The sequence below is a fragment of the Peromyscus leucopus genome, chromosome 2 (assembly GCF_004664715.2).
Source record: "Peromyscus leucopus breed LL Stock chromosome 2, UCI_PerLeu_2.1, whole genome shotgun sequence".
NCBI lineage: Eukaryota > Metazoa > Chordata > Mammalia > Rodentia > Cricetidae > Peromyscus > Peromyscus leucopus.
The window spans coordinates 123,472,207-123,489,296 of record NC_051064.1 but is presented as its reverse complement, the minus strand read 5'-3'; the positions used below and the strand labels follow the sequence as shown (position 1 = coordinate 123,489,296).

Genomic DNA, 17,090 nt, shown 5'->3' with positions numbered 1-17,090 from the left:
AAAATCAGTGCCTAAATTCACATCTAATTCCTAGAGCTTCCATAAGAGATTACCATTAAACAGGTGGCTTAAAACAGGAGAAATTAATTTTCTTACAGTTTTTAAGTTTCTTACAGTTCTAGAGGCCAAATATTCTCTCTTTTTGCTCTGGGTAATTGCCTACAACTCTTCATGGTCCCAATATCTGTCTCTTTTTACACGGGTTATTTCGCCTTTCTTTTTTTTCTTCCTTTTTTCAATTTTTTGTTGTTGTTTTTCAAGACAGGGTTTCTTTGTGTAACCCTGGTTGTCCTGGAACTAGCTCTGTAGACCCGGCTGGCCTCAAATTCACAGAGACCCGCCTGCCTCTGCCTACTCAGTGCTGGGATTAAAGGTGTGCATCACCACCACCCGGCTCCTCTCAGTCATAGAATTTGCTCCAGAGCACACCAGCATATTCTCAGAGGAATATGTTCAGCCGTGTAGGAAATCTGTACAATCAGGGTGGTGGAGAGTCAGAATGTACAGACCCATCAGAGGGGCTTTCTCATCCTATTCTCATGGGTGTTTCAAACTCTCTCTATTTGTCACCCTTCTCTTTCTCTTGGATGACATTCTAGGACTTACACATCTTTATATCATTGTGAGTTTCAAGCTTTTGTCTTCCATTGAAATACTTTTAAATTTTGTAGTATGTTTTATTTTTTCATTGTGTGTGTACGCACGTGCTATGGTGTGTACGTGTGAGAAAGGCAGAGGACAACTTGCAGGAAGAGTTGATTCTCTGTGTCCACCTGGTGGGTCCAAGGGATAGGACTCAGGTCATCAGGTCTGGCAGCAAATATCTTTACCGGCTGAGCCACCTCTCCATTGAGATCTTGTTTTGGATTTTGGTTTGTCATTTGAGACTTGGTCTTACTATGTAGCTCTGGCTGGTCTCAAACTAATGGTAACCCAACTGCCTCAGTTTGCCAAATGCTAGGTCAAACCCTTTCTTAGACTGTTTCTCCAGATTTCTGTGGCAGCTTCACTTTGGATTACCCCATCATCTCAGTCTTAACGTGCTCCAAACCACAGTCAGTTTTCAGTTTCTTGCCTTGACTTCCCTATCTCTATGTGTGAGTGTGTGAGTGTGTGAGTGTGTGAGTGTGTGTGTGTGTGTGTGTGTCCATTGCTCCTAGGACAGAGCTGTGTGTGTGTGTGTGTGTGTGTGTGTGTGTACATTGCTTAGGACAAAGGTGAGAACTTTGTGTATGCTAAGCAAATGCTTCTATTGAATACATCCCCAGTTCGGACTGACTTCCCTTTTAGAGAATTTCAGGAGGATGTTTGCTTCTAACAGGATCCCTTAAGAAACCTCCTGTGACTCTAATTTGTCAAAATGAGAGTGCTTGGCTGATAAATTGGACCAGATTGCTCCCCTTTACCTAGATCTGATACAGACTTCTAAATTTGTTCTCCAGTCTATTCTCTGATCCCAGAACATCTTCCTTTCCAAGTATACTTAAATACACTACCTGTACAAGGACTTCATTGATGAGATAGCCACTGACGTTCTCTTCTCTTTCAGAGTCTGCAGCCCTTGTCTGTAACCCTGTGACCCAGGTTCCTGACTAGTTTTATGTCAACTTGACATCTGAGAGGAAGGAACCTCAGTTGACAAAATGCTGCCATAAAGACTGAGCTGTAGGCACGGCTACAGAGCATTTTCTTAGTTAGTGATTGATGGGGGAGGGCCAGGTCATGATGGCTAGTATTACCCTGGGCTGGTGGTCCTGGGTTCTATAAGAAAGCAAGCCAGTAAGCAACACCCTCCTCCATGGCCTCTGCATCTGCTTCTGCTTCCAGGTTCCTGCCTTGGCTTCCCTCAGTGGTCTGTGACTCATGATATGTAGGTCAAATAAACCCTTTCTATTCCAAATTGCTTTTGGTTATGGTATTTCATCACAGCTATAGTCACCCTAATAAGACAAACAGCCAGAAGGGTGAGACCAGAGCTGCACATACTGCAGTGTGCATGGCTTTGACTACATGGGAGATGATACTCCAAGCACCTGAACCAATGTTCTTCTAAGTAGCATCTCAAGTCCACTAGCTTGCTTGCCTGTTAGCAGTATGTGCTGGCTGTTCTTATGTCAACTTGACACATGAACTAGAGGTATCTGAAAGGAGGAAAACTTAATTGAGAAAATGCCTCCATCAAATCCAGCTATAAGGCATTTTCTTAATTATTGATTGATGGAGGAGGGCACAGCCCATTGTGGGTGGTTCAATCCCTGGACTGGTGGTCCTGGGTTCTAAAGAAAGTAGGCTGAGTAAGACATGGGGAGCAAGCCAGTAAGCAGCATCCTCCATGGCCTCTGCATCAGCCCCTGCCTCCAGGTTTCTGCCCTGTGTGAGTTCCTGTCCCGACTTCCTTCAATGATGAACATGGAAGTGTAAGCCGAATAAACCCTTCCCAACTTGCTTTTTGGTCATGGTATATTGTTGCAGCAATAGAAACCCTAACTGAGATACAGAACAAATTCCAGGTCCTACCTTGAACTTCTGTCACAATCTTGGGGGTGAGGAGACACACAGAGGTTTGCTTCTGCCAGGCCTGAGGAGGCAGGCCTGCAATCCCAGCTTCTCAGAAGGGTAAGGCAGGAAAATGGCAAGAGACCTGCCTGGGCAACTTGGGTGGACCTATCTCAAAATAGTTTTAAAAGAGCACCAGGCATGGTTGAGGACCCACTTTGGGTGGCTGATGCAAGAGGATTACTGTAAATTCCAGGTCAATTTGGTCTAATAGTAAGCTCCAGACTAGCCCAGGTTACTCAGTAAGATCTTGGGTCAAACACATTAAGATTCTAGATAGAGCCGGGCGGTGGTGGCGCACGCCTTTAATCCCAGCACTCGGGAGGCAGAGCCAGGTGGATCTCTGTGAGTTCGAGGCCAGCCTGGGCTACCAAGTGAGTTCCAGGAGAGGCGCAAAGCTACACAGAAAAACCCTGTCTCGAAAAACCAAAAAAAAAAAAAAAAAAAAAGATTCTAGATAGAATAACTGAATGGGATCAGTTTGCTATGTCTGTCGAAAGGCACCACAGTGCCCTGGGAGGTAGAATGGAGGGTTTAAAACAGGCTTATAGACATACAGCTTCTGCCCACCATGGGCCCCGGTTGCTGGCGGCCAGTCCGAGTCTCCAGTCTTTGCTCTCGCCTTCTTTTTCTGCCTGTCTCACTCCCCCAACCCTTGCTGCTCCTTCTGTGATGACTCAGCATCACATGAATACACCAATGTGGGCACTACAGTTCAAGAACGCATCCATGAAAATTTCATGTGTCAGGGCTGGGGTGCATGTTTGTATGGGGGAAGGCAAGAGATGTATTCGAGAATGTGTAGAGGCCAGAGGTCAGAGGTCAGTTCCCCTCAGACACCATCCACCCTTTTTCTTTTGAGACAGGGTCTCTCCCTGGGACCTGGGACTTGATGATGGCTAGGCTGCCTGGTCATCTACCTCCCCAGCACTGGGACTACACACAGACTCTACCATGCATGGCTTTTTGCCTTTTTTTTTTTTTTTTTTTTTCATTTTTTTTCGAGACAGGGTTTCTCTGTGTAGCTTTGGTGCCTGTCCTGGATCTTGCTCTGTAGCCCAGGCTGGCCTCGAACTCACAGAGATTCGCCTGTCTCTGCCTCCCGAGTGCTGGGATTAAAGGTGTGCGCCACCGCTGCCCGGCTGGCTTTTTGCTTTTAAATGGGTTCTGAGCATTGAACTCAGATCCCCGTGTTTGTGGGATGCATACTTTACCAGCTGAGCCATCTCTCCATTCCTTGCAGAAAAGATTTCTCATGTTACAAATTCCTTCTGTCCATCACCTTTCAAATATGACTAATCCGCTGTCTAAATGTGGCTTGTTTAAAAAAAATTTTTTTTAGATATGTATATGGATGTTTTGCTTGAATGTTTGTGCACCACGTGCTTGCATGCCTGATGCCTGTGGAGGCCAGGAGATCCCTTGGGACTGGAGTTACAGACAGTTGTGAGCAGCCACGTAAGTGCTGGGAATGCAACCCAGGTCCTCTGGAAAAGCAGCCAGTGCTCTCAACTGCTGAGCCATCTCTCTAGCCCACTAAATTGACTTGTTAATATGGTTTCAATAATACCGATCATTTACTGAATAGCTACCGTTGTTCACAACAATCCAATTAGGAAGGTGCTATTGTTTTTACCTTTTTAAAACTTTAATAGTTAGGGAAATTGGAGCCAGGCAAGGTTAGTAACGTGCCAACTATCATACAGCTAGAAAAATGCAGAGCCAACCTTTGGAACTGAGGTCTGTCGGGTCTGAGTGACCCCTTAACTGTATTGTTTTCCTCAAGGTTAAAGGCAATCCAGTATTTGCCAGGCTCCTAGTAGACCCCTGGCACTGAGCCTAATCGTTTAATAGCACACCTGATTAGAGACTTTAAGAACATATTTACATTTCCTTGCCAGGAGAATGGTAACATTAATATAGTTGATCCCTTTGGCAGAGCTGTCCTAAATAAACAGACATTAACAAAAGGCCGCCCGCCCACTGAGTGTGCAGTAGCAATGTCCACAGGGAAGGGAGCTTTAAGCTGACACATTTAGATACTTACCTCTCCCCTTGCTAGTCACTCAATCATCAATGATCTCTGGCTACCTTATCCTTAGAAACATCTCCAGCAAGCCTGTCACCTTTCAGGTCATCCCAGGCATTCTGACCTCTTTCCTCTTCTAAATGGAACATTCCGGAACACCCGAATCTTGGGCACACCTTTGACCACCTCAGATCAAATGGGATAGTCTAATGTGTCTCGGTCCCCCTATAACAGCCAACTGGAGCAGGAGTTGGGCATGTGCTGCCTGCTGAGCCTCGCTATTGTTGTCAAAAGAGGATGACCTGTTTCCTATGTCGAGGGTAGCTTTTCATGGCCCCTTGATGTGTGCGTGCCAAGGTGGGTGCGCAGGCCTGCAGGTGTACCTTTCGGAGGAAAACCTAATTTGTAGGCACCGCTCTCGGAAATCCAGGAATAAACTCTGAGTTATTCTCAGACAAAGACAGAGGCAGGAGTTTGCAGAAATGAGCTAGGAAGGAGCTTAAAATACTTCACATTCCAGAAACTCCCTCCCTTCCCCCCCAGGAGACGGCTCTATTCCCGCTCCTTTCTCAGTCTGACTCAGAGGAGCTGAAGCCTGCATAGCTCCAGCTGGTACTGTGTGTGAGTTTAGATGCGGCTTTACTGCCTCCGAACTGTCCAGTTGGCTTTTCTGTGAAATGGGGCCATCATTGCCCCCCTGCTCTCTAGGTTACTTGTAAAGATGAAGAGCTACAGAGAAGCTAGCGTTAATGCCTTTTCCCTGGGTCCTTATCATTCTAGGAGTGCCCAGGGATTCTTTCAAGGTGTGTGTGGAGGGGGCACGGGGTTTATCCTACAAATCAGTCTCTTGAGAAATGGCCTCAGAAGAACCTGGAATGTACCAGGTCCTGGGTTCTAGCACCATCAAATACACCAAAACAAATAAAGAAGCAATTGGGAGGGTTTTTGTTGTTTGTTTGTTTTTGATTTTGAGACAGGATTTCTTTACTTTCTTTTCCTTTTTTTTTTTTTTTTTTTTTGGCTTTTCGAGACAGGGTCTCTATGTATAGCTTTGCACCTCTCCTGGAACTCACTCTGTAGCCCAGGCTGGCCTTGAACTCACAGAGATCCGCCTACCTCTGCCTCCCGAGTGCTGGGATTAAAGGTGTGCACTTCTGTCGTCCGGCCTGCAAACGGGAGTTTTAAGAAAAGCCATCTTTGCCAGGTTTGAGGGCACGTGCCTGTAACCCCAGCATTCTAGAGGTGGAGGCAGGGTGAGTGTGTGTGTGTGTGTGTGTGTGTGTGTGTGTGTGTGTGTGTGTGTGTCAGGAGTTCAAGGTCATTCTTGACTACATAGTGAATTCAAGACCAGCCTGGAGTACATGAGATCCTGTCTTAAAATAACAACAATAGGGCTGGAGAGATGGCTCAGAGGTTAAGAGCACTGGCTGCTCTTCCAGAGGTCCTGAGTTCAATTCCCAGCAACCACATGGTGGCTCACAGCCATCTGTAATGAGATCTGGTGCCCTCTTCTGTATACATAATAAATAAATAAATCTTAAAAAAAAATAACAACAACAACAAAAAGACAAGAAAGAAAAAAGAAGCAAGCAAGGAAAACGTTCCAGTAATCCTAGTCTGTCTCATAAAGCATCTCAAGGCCAGGAGAGAGAGAGATGGCTCAGTGGTTAAGGGCCCTGGGTGCTCTTCTTCCAGATGACCAGTGTTCAGTTCCCAGCACCACATGGCTGCTCACAACTGTCTGTGACTCCAGTTCCAGGGTGTCCACAGCCCTCTCTCCTGGCCTCTGTGGGTCTAGAACTGCTTGTGGTATAGACATATATGTGGGCAAACACCCATACACATAAAATAAAAATAAATAAATCTTTAAAAATTGGGGGGAAAGAAAGCTTCCTGTACTATCGTCTTAGGTTCTAGGTGTGTGACAGAGGGGCAGTCAGACGGGGAGCTCACTGGACAACAGACCGGGCTTGCAAACTTGATTTTACTATATGACTTTGGGCAAGAAAGCTCACTGGGCCCCAGTACAGTATGGTGACTATTGCTTATTTACCAGGATGTGATAAAGATCACCTTGGAGGCTAGGCGGTGGTGGCACAAGCCTTTAATCCCAGCACACGGGAGGCAGAGGCAAGGATCTCTGTGAGTTCGAGGCCAGCCTGGGCTACAGAGCAAGATCCAGGACAGGCACCTAAACTACAGAGACCAAAAATAAAAGAAAAAGAAAAAAACCTTGGAAGTCTGAGGAGCTAAGAACTTTTCTGTTCTTTTTTTATGCTACCTGAGATTGAATTCTGGGTTTTGCACGTGCCAGGCAGGTGCTCCACTCCTGAACTATGTCCCCAGCCCCAAGAGAAGCTTCTAGAAGCTTCTTGGCCCTATACAGGCTCCACAGGCACCCAGGCATCAGGCAGGCAATAACACCCCAACTGTAAGGTAGGATTAGTGGAGACCCGGGCAGCCTTTTCTCACTGTGATGGTCATGGCATTTGGAACGGCAACTGTTTTCTTTCCCCAGAGGGCATCTTTGGAGTAAACTTATCCAACCCACTCCACAGATGCTGTGGTGTGGCAAGCTGATCTTGGAACATTTGTCTTACTTCATCCCAGAAAGGGCCAGGCACAGAGGCCCCACACAGAGGCCGTTCCAACAAACCATTCCAGTGGAATTCCTGATGACTTCTTAGCCCATCCCCTGTTAATCAAACAGGCTGGTCAGAATCATGCAGTGGGTAAAGACCTCTGGTTCTAGGGGTAGGCTGAACTCCACTCACATCCCGATGCACCTACTCCTTTCCCAGCTGGGTGGTTCTGTTTCTTTGTCTAACCTCATCATCTTCATTGGCAGCCCTGGCAAAGTGGGGCTGGCTTAACACACTGCAAGGCAATGCAAAGTGCCCAATGAGGAAGGGCCATGGACAAATGCTCTCATCTTGCCCTTAGATCACCATAATGGGAGAACTCCAGAGAGCCTTAATTTTCCTTCCATTAATTGAGAGAGAGGAAAAAACAAAAAATCATTACACCACCAGAAACTCTCAGAGAATTGTTTGAAAATTATCCTACAGCTGGGCGGTGGTGGCGCTCACCTTTGATCCCAGCACTCAGGAGGCAGAGGCAGACAGATCTCTGTGAGTTTGAGGCCAGCCTGGTCTACAGAGCAAGTTACAGGACAGCCAGGGCTACACAGAGAAACCTTGTCTCAAGAAACCAGATAGATAGATAGATAGATAGATAGATAGATAGATAGATAGGTAGATAGATAGATAGATAGATGAATAAATAATAAAGCCATCCTACAAATGGGCTTAAGAGGCTGGATGTGGTGTTCCACACCTTTAGTCCTGGTACCTGGGAGGCAGAGGCAGGTAGAATCTTTCTGAGTTCAAGGCCAGCCTGGTCTACATAGGCCAACCAAGGCTATATAATAAGACCCAGTCTCAAAAGACCAAAATCAAGCTGGGCATGATCACTCATGCCTTTAATCTCAGCATGTGGGAGTCAGAGGTAGGCAGATCTCTGAGAATTCCAGGACAGCCTAGTCTATGTAGTAAGTTCCAGGATAGACAGGATTATGTAGAGAGGCAGACCCTGTCTCAAAATAAAATAATTAATATAAGCCGGGCGTGGTGGCACATGCCTTTAATCCCAGCACTCGGGAGGCAGAGCCAGGCGGATCTCTGTGAGTTCGAGGCCAGCCTGGGCTACCAAGTGAGCTCCAGGAAAGGTGCAAAGCTACACAGAGAAACCCTGTCTCGAAAAAAACAAAAATAATAATAATAATAATAATCATCTCCCACATAAAAAAGACAAAAATCAAATAAAACAAGAATTTCATAAGAACAGCCCCCATATTAAAGACTAGGGCTATATAACTTAGAAATTCAAAACCTACAACTTCACTTGAAACCTGAAAAAAAAACCCACTGAAATATTTCCACTCATCTCACAGATAAGGCCTCGGGATTCAGAAAGGCAAAAATAAAAGGCCACAGAAGTGAGAGAGCTGGGGTTTCAGGTCTTGTAACGTACAATTCAGCACTCTGCAATTCACAGGAGAATTTTGTTTTCACTGAGCTCTGAGCAGACAGGACATTGTTTAGGCATGTCTGAAAGGGCATTCAGGGACCCAGAGTGGAATGACCAGGTTAGCAACAGGGTAGAAAAATGCAGCCACCCAGATTGCTTGTGGCTACTCTGAAATAGTTTTCTCTGCTTCAGGAGGACTCAGATGGCATATGCTACCCCCACTCCGACAGTTTTGAGAAATCTTTTATTAGAAGATGTCCCAGAAGGCAACAGTTTAAAATCAAGCAATTAATGATTACAACTAAATACAAAATTTCAGGTAAACTTGCCTTTCAAAATAAACCAGACCCTTGCAACAGGAGTTTTTTTTGTGTTTTTTTTTTTTTCTTGTACAAAACCAGTTAACACCACTTTGCAAAAAGCATACAAAAATACAGTATTAAAAAAAAAAAAAAAAAAAAAAAGACTCCCCACAGCACGTAACCCAGCAGCAGCTTATAAAACACAAGCCGTTCAGATGAGTCTTCAGTAGCCTGTTCCCCACTGTCCTCCCAACATAGTCCCAGCAGTCCCTTGGTGCCTGAAAGTCCTGTCCCATCAGGCAGAACAGTTTCTTCCAAAGCTACCTCTGAGACTCTCTGGGGCCATCATGGCCGGCCACTTTGGAAGTGTTAGCTGGTTTTGGAGAGCCACGGGTATTATTTACTCTCTGTCCCCCTAACTGTTCCCCTACTTCCAAACCCAGGGCCAGCAGAAAGTGATCTGCCTCCCAGGGCAGAGTTCTGAAAAGGTTGACTCTTCTTTCAGGCAAAGCTTAGGATCTCCTGAGGATGCCCACATGGCCGGTGCTAGCTTGGGTGACTGTCCCCATTGAGGACTGTACCTAGACCCCACCTGGTGCTGCAAAACACAGCTGGAGCAAACCCCTATCTACCCTAGTTAGCTGAGCAGCGCTTCTAGAGGGACCTGGTCAGCCCACCAGGAAGTGAGTGTACCTTCCGGTGCACCTGATGAATCCAAGCGGCTCCCCTCAGGGTATCTGTAAGGCCCAGATTCTGGGGAAAGGAAGTGTGTGGCTCGGGGGACCCGGATGGTGGCTGCGGAGCCAGCAAACTCCTTGAAGTTGCTCAAGAAGGACAGGTTTACACTGTTCCAGCAGAATTTAGACAAAGTCAAGAACTGACTTGAGAGGCAGGTGGGAAAGAGGAAGTGGTCAGGCACTTCCTTCTGAAGCGCCTTATATCTGCCTTGAGAGAAGGTTCCAAGCTGGGCTTCAAATGGCCCTGCAGAAAATACCTGGGCAAGGAGCATGTTCGTAAGCCAGGATGCCAAGTCTTCCCCATGACCCATTTTCCTGCGTCCTGGAGAAATATTTCTGATCTGTATGAAAGGGTGCTGTGGTGCCCATTGCATTAACAAAGGCAGAAAGAAACAAAAACAATCCCTTGTGAGGATAGACAAGTCTCTCTCTGAGATGGCCCAGAGAGCTCTGAGACAAAGACTCCGCAGGCCAAGCCCTTTAAATGTTTTCAAAGTCATAGCATTGAGAGTGGAGGGAAGGGTGTGGCCTAATATGCTAATTAAAGGTTTCCACCCCTCAGCTACTGTAAAGTGTCTGACAGTGAGGTAATGGTCCATGCTGATCAAGTCTGCAAGCTAGTCTTCACCCAGGACAGCTCACTTGTCTCCTGGAACACAGAGCCTCGGGGACAGTATCCAGGCCCAGCTGTCCTTGCATCATCCCCAGAGACACCAGTGGGGGCAGCATCCTTTCCTAGCCCAAAGCTCTAGCACAGTGTGAGATTTCATGCAGGCTGCAGCCCCTGACATCGTCCACCACCTGTTGCATAGCATCTGTCAGCCTTTTCTCCAGAGCTAGTGAGTGAGGCAGACCCCAAGTCTCCTCAGTCAGCTGCCTGCTGAGAAGCCAAAGGCGCCAGAAAAGACAGCACTCCCATGAGTCAGGGAAGAGAGAGAGCTGGGTTTCGAGGTTTCCAAGAATGCAAGCCCTTATTGTGTGTGCACTGGCTGCAATGCATTCTGGGATCTACTGTCCAGACTGCCCCCGCTGTAACCAAAATGTGCAAATTACTAAAAGGGAGAGAGAGGTTAAAAAATAAACTTGTGTGTGTGTATGACAAAGAAGTCAGGCTTTTTGGTCGGTTAGTAGCCACTGAGGTACGCGATTCTTTTCTGCAGTTGCTGCTGCCGACACCGGAGCTGCCTTTTCTCCGTAGCCATCTTCTTTTCAGCCCCCACCAGAGCTTGCAAGTACTCTAAGGCCTTGCTTAGGATCACGACTTTGGGGGCCTTAGAGCAGCTGGCCAGGGTGGGCACCTGGTCCCGTAGGGCCAGGAACCGCGAACGGAGGTCATTCCTCCTTTTTCGTTCCAAGAAGTTATGGTTCTTCCTCTTGGTCACATCCTCAGTATCAGAACTGACAGGTTTGGGGTGGCAGGACTGGGGGGCCTCGCTTTCTACAGGTGGGGGGCTCACAATCTCTTCCTCCTCCTCTTCTTCCTCTTCCTCCTCTTTCTCCTTGGGAGCTTCTATCTCTGGAGCCTCTTCCTGGGGACCCCTCTCAGGAGCAACCTCCTGAGAGCAGCTTTCTGGTGGAAAGCGGGCAGCATAGTTGTGCTGCTGTTGGTGGATGGAGATGTGGAAGTGTTTCATGCAGGGGTCCAGGGGGTCTGCTCGCACCGTGATGGTGACTGGCTTTCGGATGTCCAGAGAGCGTCTCTTCTCCACCGTCACGACGTCGATTTCTTCGCCTTCTGTGCAGGAAGAGACATGAAGAGAAGAAACATACCCCATGAGGAACACATATACACACGCCCTGCAGCCTCAGTTTTCAAGGTCTGGACTTGTGAGCGTCGGTGGCATGTCCATAATTTAGACATATCACCAAACTGAAGTGAGGAAAGAGACCCCCGATTCATTTATACTAGGGAAGTGTCAGAGGAAAAGGGGAAATAAATAAGGAAAATATTCTCCAGTTTCCTTCTGTACAACAAGGCTTGGATAGGAACAAAAGGCAGACCCAAGCCAACAGCCCCCAGTCTGCACAGGCTCCCTCCTCCCCCACTGAGGGGCTGGAAAGAGCTACTGGCCTGGGACAAAGTTTAGCTATAAAGATCTTCCCCATTCGGGCTCTTTCATGCTCCATCAGAATTGTAAATGAGGGGTCTGTGGGCAGAGTTGCCCTTTGTTCCTGCCCAGCAGCACAGCCTGCGCTTGGGAATTGTTACTTTTCACAAGTTATAAATCCTATTATTCCCCCACCTCTCTATTCTGCCATCCTTTCAGCTGAAGATGCAGAGAAGAGAGGGCTACAACCGGTCTCTTCAGCCACAGAGGGGAGGGGAAGGGTTTCCCTCAGGAGCATTTTGTTCCCGGGTTCAATGGGTTTCTAAAGCCATCCATCATTTATAGGTCATCTGCCCCACCCCCACCTCTGGACCAGAAGAGGGTCGGATTTATCATCACAGGTCGCAAGAGCCTCAGGAACTTCACAAAGGTACAAAAACGACCATTTCCCAAGGAGCTGCACCAGAGGCAGAGCAGGAACAGCAGAGGGACCCAGATAAAAGGGCCAACATGCCAGGAACTCAGAGACACCAAGAAGTAGCCGTGCCATTCCCTAGCTGGAAGGTCTGTGAAATGAACCCAGCCTGGTCAGGCAATTAGGGAAAGACCGTCTGCTCCCCACATCTCGTAGTCCTCAGCACAGAAGGCCACCTTTAGAGCGTTCTGGCCGACAACAGAGGAGCTCGCTTCTCTGCTTCCTTTGCATATCAGGAGGCTTGAGCCCCTTTGTCAGGAAGGTTTCCATTGTGTGGACAATCGCATTATTTCTCCATTAATAAAACCTGACCATTCAGCCCCCTGGCCTCAAAGCCTGTGATTGGCTGGCTAAGCAGTGTTTGGAATGCTGTTTTCCCCGGCCCCTAATCCCTATTGGCTGATCTGTGCAGTCAGTCACACTCCCCACCCCACCCCCTCATTGTTTGCAATCTGTTGCATTTTGTTCTAGGCCATGTGGCCAGAGAGTGAACCAGGAGCCCACAAACAGGTTCCAGTTAAAGGGCAGATCATAAAATGATTCAAGTTTCTGTCCATCCCAAACCTTTCATTTTCACTGTTAAATCTCACAGCACAGAAGGCTGTATCTAAGGAAGGTATCATTTAAGACACCATTCTCCTTGGCAGAAAACAGTATCAGATTCCACAAGATAAGGGATGTCCTCAGCTGGACAACCAGTTCATCCCTCCTCATTTTCAGAAGAAGAAACGGAGGCCTGGATCAGATCCACTCTCCGACACTCCTATAATGGTCTGGATCTCAAATAAATAACTCCAAACTTCCAAGATGATGATCTTTCTACGCTAACCCTCCTGGTAAAGCTGGATCTTCATTAGTTTCTTGATCTCAAGATTTCCATTTGAGCCGTTAGACAAACACAAGCTCTTGTTGCAGGTCAGAAATGACTTTAACACAACGGATCGAAGAAAAGATGAGTTTTAATTTTGTTCTTCTCATTTCCCCCCATAAATGTACAACATCTTCCACAGCCAATTCCCCAGTTCCCTCTCAAATACCCATATGAGTTATTCGTTATCGCTGCAGTGAGTTTTCACTGTCTTAGTGAATGTGCCCAAAGCCTCCGTCTGCACCTGCAACAGCATCCTTTCCGGTATTCTCATGAGTAGGGGGCTAAGAGGCTGGGTGGTCTGACCTCCCTTAAGTCTGCCCTTTATCAGGATGGAGGGAGGCCTGGAGCACCATGACCATTGCCTCAACACCCGTTCTTCTCCCAGAGATGGGACAAAGTGGGAAATCACTAAACATTTGTAGAGTGTAGACGAGCAGCTGAAGCCCACAGATGTATTGGGAGGGAGCGTGGACACCAGCTAAATCCAAAGCAACAGGCATGGTTGAGCCTTTCTCAAATAAGCTGCGAGTTAGACCCTCTGACTATCAGGGAAGACTGGGGTAGAGGGTAGAAAAAAAGCTGGCTAGGCACAGGAGGATGGGGCCCACTCTTCTGATTTCCTGTCTCCAAGCCTCGGTTTCCCCATCTGTTAAGAGGAGCGTTTACTCTCCCCCCACCTGTCTCACAGGTCACACTGGTGATGAAGGTGCACGAATGGTAAGCAGTGGAACTGGGGTAAGAGAAGGGAATTAGCAACTTGAAGTAAAGCAGGGAGGAGATCGCGGTTTTTGAGAGGATGAAGGCTTTGGTTCTGCACAAAAGGTTCCTTAGTCTTTCCTCCCTTAGGGAAGTGTGAGTTTCTCAGGGAAAGAGGCACAAAAAAGCTTCAAGCTTGGAGTGACTCTTAAGGGAACCCTTTCAGCCTCCCAAGGACAGAAATCCCCTACAGTCCAACCCTAGTATTGTCCTCTCTAAGCGCCAACTCTCACCAAGTCGCCCCTGTCCCCTGGGGCTCCAATCACCATCAGAGGGACGCTGGCTCCCTCCTCACTTCTCCAAACTGTTTACCAACACACCCACGTGCCAGACAGACACAGCTGGGGGCTACACCGACGGCTTCAGTCAGAAAATAGGGAGGTGATGGGAAGGTTTAAGACCCAATGCTTGACCTCAGACAGCTGTAGAGCTCTGGCCACCCATGGGATGCCTCCCTCTTAGCTAGCCCGGGGTGGTCCTTACCGGAGTCGCTGGGGCTCTCGGACCCGGAGCAGGCCTGAGTCTTGGGCTCGCCCACCTGACATGGGGTGGCGGGCGCCGGGTTACTGGCTTCCAGGCTGGGAGAGCAGTCCGGGGTGGCGGGCGCTTTGGGAAGGTTCCCCCGGGGCGCGCCTGGGGCGAGCCGGTCGCTCACTACTCTCTCCAGCCGTTCCCGGGCGGAGAAGCCGCTCCACATGCAGTCACGGCGGATGATGGAAGCATAATTCCTGCCCCAAGCTTTCGAATGGCCCCGAGATTCCACCTCGTCCCCGGCACCCCCTCCGGGCCACGGCTCCCCGGGACTAATCCCAGAGGCTGGGTCCCCGGCGCCGGGACCTGAGCCCCAGGGCGGCGACGTGGGGGGCGACGGCACCAGCTCGAATTTCTTCCAGATGTCCTCGCTGGGCGCCGTGGAGCGGTAGAAATCCTCTCCGCAGTCATAGTCGTAGAAATAGTGCTGGTACGAGTCGAAGTCCATGTCCGCTCCCTGCGGGAGGGAAGGGAAGACGTGCTGACTGCGGTGCCAGCCAAGGGAAGAGGCGGCTCCGAGTCCTTCGCCGCAGTCGGTTGCGGGGTTCTGATCCCTCCCCAGGCCCACCGGCCTGCAGCCCGTGCCCTGACCCCTTGTGCCGGGAAGCCTGGCCTGGGGTCAGCACGCTCAGGACAGCTCGCAGCAGGCGGACCAAGCTGCAGGGAGCGAGTTCAAAGCAAACTTTGCCAGCACCGCCTGGAGCGCAGCTCTCGGGGCACAGCAGGGCCGGGCGGGGGCGCGCTGTCTCGAAGGCAGCCTGCAGCCTTGCAGCCCGCCCGTCCCCTGGGGACCCGCTCCCGGGCCACCCGCAGCCTCACCTCGCTCCCGCCGCCCGCCACCTGGAGCGGAGCGGCTCCCCGCCGGCTCGGGGAAGCCCGGCAGCCCGCACACACACACATGCGCGCCACCGAGCGCGCGGCCCCGCACTCACGAGCGCGCCCCCCGCGCGCTCTCCCCCCGCCTCGCTCGCACACAGCAGCCAGGACGCTCCCGGGATCGACGCGGGAGCGCGATCTGCAGGCGCATTGTTTCCCCGACTGCTTTATATCTCGTCGCGTGCCCGGGGCTTGGGGACCAGGAGGGGGGGTGGTCCCTAGGAGACAAGCCCCTCCCCCTCCCGCCCCTCTCTCCGCTGGCGACAGGTGGGGCCGGCCCCACCTCCTGGCTGCACTGGTCGTTTCTACTCTATCCCTTGAAGCCCCCCTAATAAATTGCACGCTGGGGAGCTCAGAGCAGAAGAGCTGATGTAGCCCCGCAGTCTCCTGGTGGAGGCGTGACTCTTCAGAGAGGCTCCTGCGGTCCCAGCGACCTAACTAAAGCCGCTCTCTCCGCCTACCCAGAACCAAGGACTAGAGCTGCTCCCCGCCCCACCCTGCTAGCCTACTTCCCAGGGCGCGCCCCAAAGGGTTCAGGTGCGTCCCACCCCTGACAGAGGTGGGGTAGGGCTGGGGGGAGGACACACTGCACCTCCACCGCGCCACCTGGCGGCCCTCTGCTCTGAACCCGGGCTTCTTCAACCCCTTGCTTCCCCAACCGTTAGCCCCTTTCTTAGCTCGGTGACTCAAACCTGAATAGCAAGTGCAGATTCTGGGTGATGAAGGCTGCAGCACATAACCTCTCTGAGCCTCGGTTTCACGTGTGAGATGAAGGGGTGGTCATAACCTCATAGGGTCGCCGGGGAGAATTTGTTTACTAAAAAGAGCATCTTGGGAAGGGACATGAGAGAATGCGAACATCCCCAGCACCGGCTTAGCCCCGGGGAGGGTAGTGAGATGCCCGCTCCAGGTCATAACTGACACTCGACCCCTCCTTCACTGCCCTGACTCCCAATAGTCATCCTCTGCACAAAACTCTCCTAAGAGCCATTCCAGAGATTGGGCTCTAGGAGTGTGGTAACTTCATTCTGGCCCCTGTTTTGCACTTCCTTGATTCTGTGGAATCAAGGCATTTGAATCTTTGCCTGGAACCCCTGGCCAAGATGATGACTATACAATTCCTTTGTGTTATCACACCCAGGCTACCTTCGGAGAAAGGAAGAAACTAGCTATACAGCCTGAGATTTAGGTCCAAGGAACTTAGGGTAGCAGCCAATGCATCTAGAATCTTCCACCTGGCATCAAGGTCTGGTGTCTGGTTGTCTGCCATCTTTCTCTTCCTCCCACACTTTTTGTCTAACTACTCCAAACTCCATGCTGTTGCCATCCTCACAGACTGAAGCCAGAAGCACAAACACTTCCCTTTGTTTGGGGGCTGGGGACAGGAGGTGTGAGATGACCCACGAGTCGGGTGAGAAGGCAGGGGTGTGTGTGACTCTTTGCACTTGTTGTGTCTAAGGTGTGTGTGGGACATCCTTGAAAGCAGGAGTCGGCTTTCAGTTGCCTTGCAACCCCTGCACCTAGAATAACTCCTGGAAATATTTATGCACTGACTTCTGAGTGACCTAGCCAAGCAGATTTTCTTGAGACAGCCTGTGTGCCCTGTTCTGTGCTGAACCAAGAGGCCCAGAAAAGGCTCCAAGTTTGATTGCAGCTCTGGTGCAGAGGGATTAGACTGCCTTTTGGTGTCTTGTTCTCAAGCTTCGTACTGTTGGGGTGGTTGCAGTATTGGCTAGGGGTTTTGGTTGCAGTGGCAGAAACCAATATAAGCAGGAAAATATAGGGAGAATTTGTTGAATAGAATTCATAGGAGGCTGGGAATCTATGTTTGGAAAATGGATCTACTTGGTTATTCATTTTGTTCATTTTTTTTTCTTTAT

At 49.5% G+C, this 17,090-nt stretch overlaps 1 protein-coding gene across 2 annotated transcripts; it reads right to left on the bottom strand.

Moving 5' to 3' along the window:
• Nucleotides 1-8,839: 8,839 nt before the first annotated feature.
• Mycl (MYCL proto-oncogene, bHLH transcription factor) lies at nt 8,840-15,691 on the bottom strand. 2 transcript variants are annotated; one of them, XM_037202914.1, is made up of 3 exons: nt 15,494-15,691; nt 14,287-14,791; nt 8,840-11,388 (listed from the first exon to the last, which is right to left on the bottom strand). In XM_037202914.1, the coding sequence occupies exons 2-3, from the start codon at nt 14,780-14,782 to the stop codon at nt 10,778-10,780; spliced, it is 1,107 nt and encodes a 368-aa protein (XP_037058809.1). In that variant the 5' UTR covers nt 14,783-14,791; nt 15,494-15,691; the 3' UTR covers nt 8,840-10,777. The 2 variants fall into 2 exon arrangements, with proteins under 2 accessions (XP_037058809.1, XP_028710332.1); XM_028854499.2 differs by lacking the exon at nt 15,494-15,691 and adding an exon at nt 15,154-15,486 and having other exon boundaries at nt 8,842-11,388.
• Nucleotides 15,692-17,090: the final 1,399 nt, after the last annotated feature.

Excerpts from the sequence above, each read along its gene's own strand:
- Mycl (XM_028854499.2), bottom strand. The coding sequence starts at position 15,234 with ATGTGTGTGTGTGCGGGCTGCCGGGCTTCCCCGAGCCGGCGGGGAGCC. Across the intron at positions 14,792-15,153 it reads TGGCGGGCGGCGGGAGCGAG|GGAGCGGACATGGACTTCGA; the intron begins GTGAGGCTGCGG and ends TCCCTCCCGCAG. Across the intron at positions 11,389-14,286 it reads CGAGAGCCCCAGCGACTCCG|AAGGCGAAGAAATCGACGTC; the intron begins GTAAGGACCACC and ends CTTCCTGCACAG.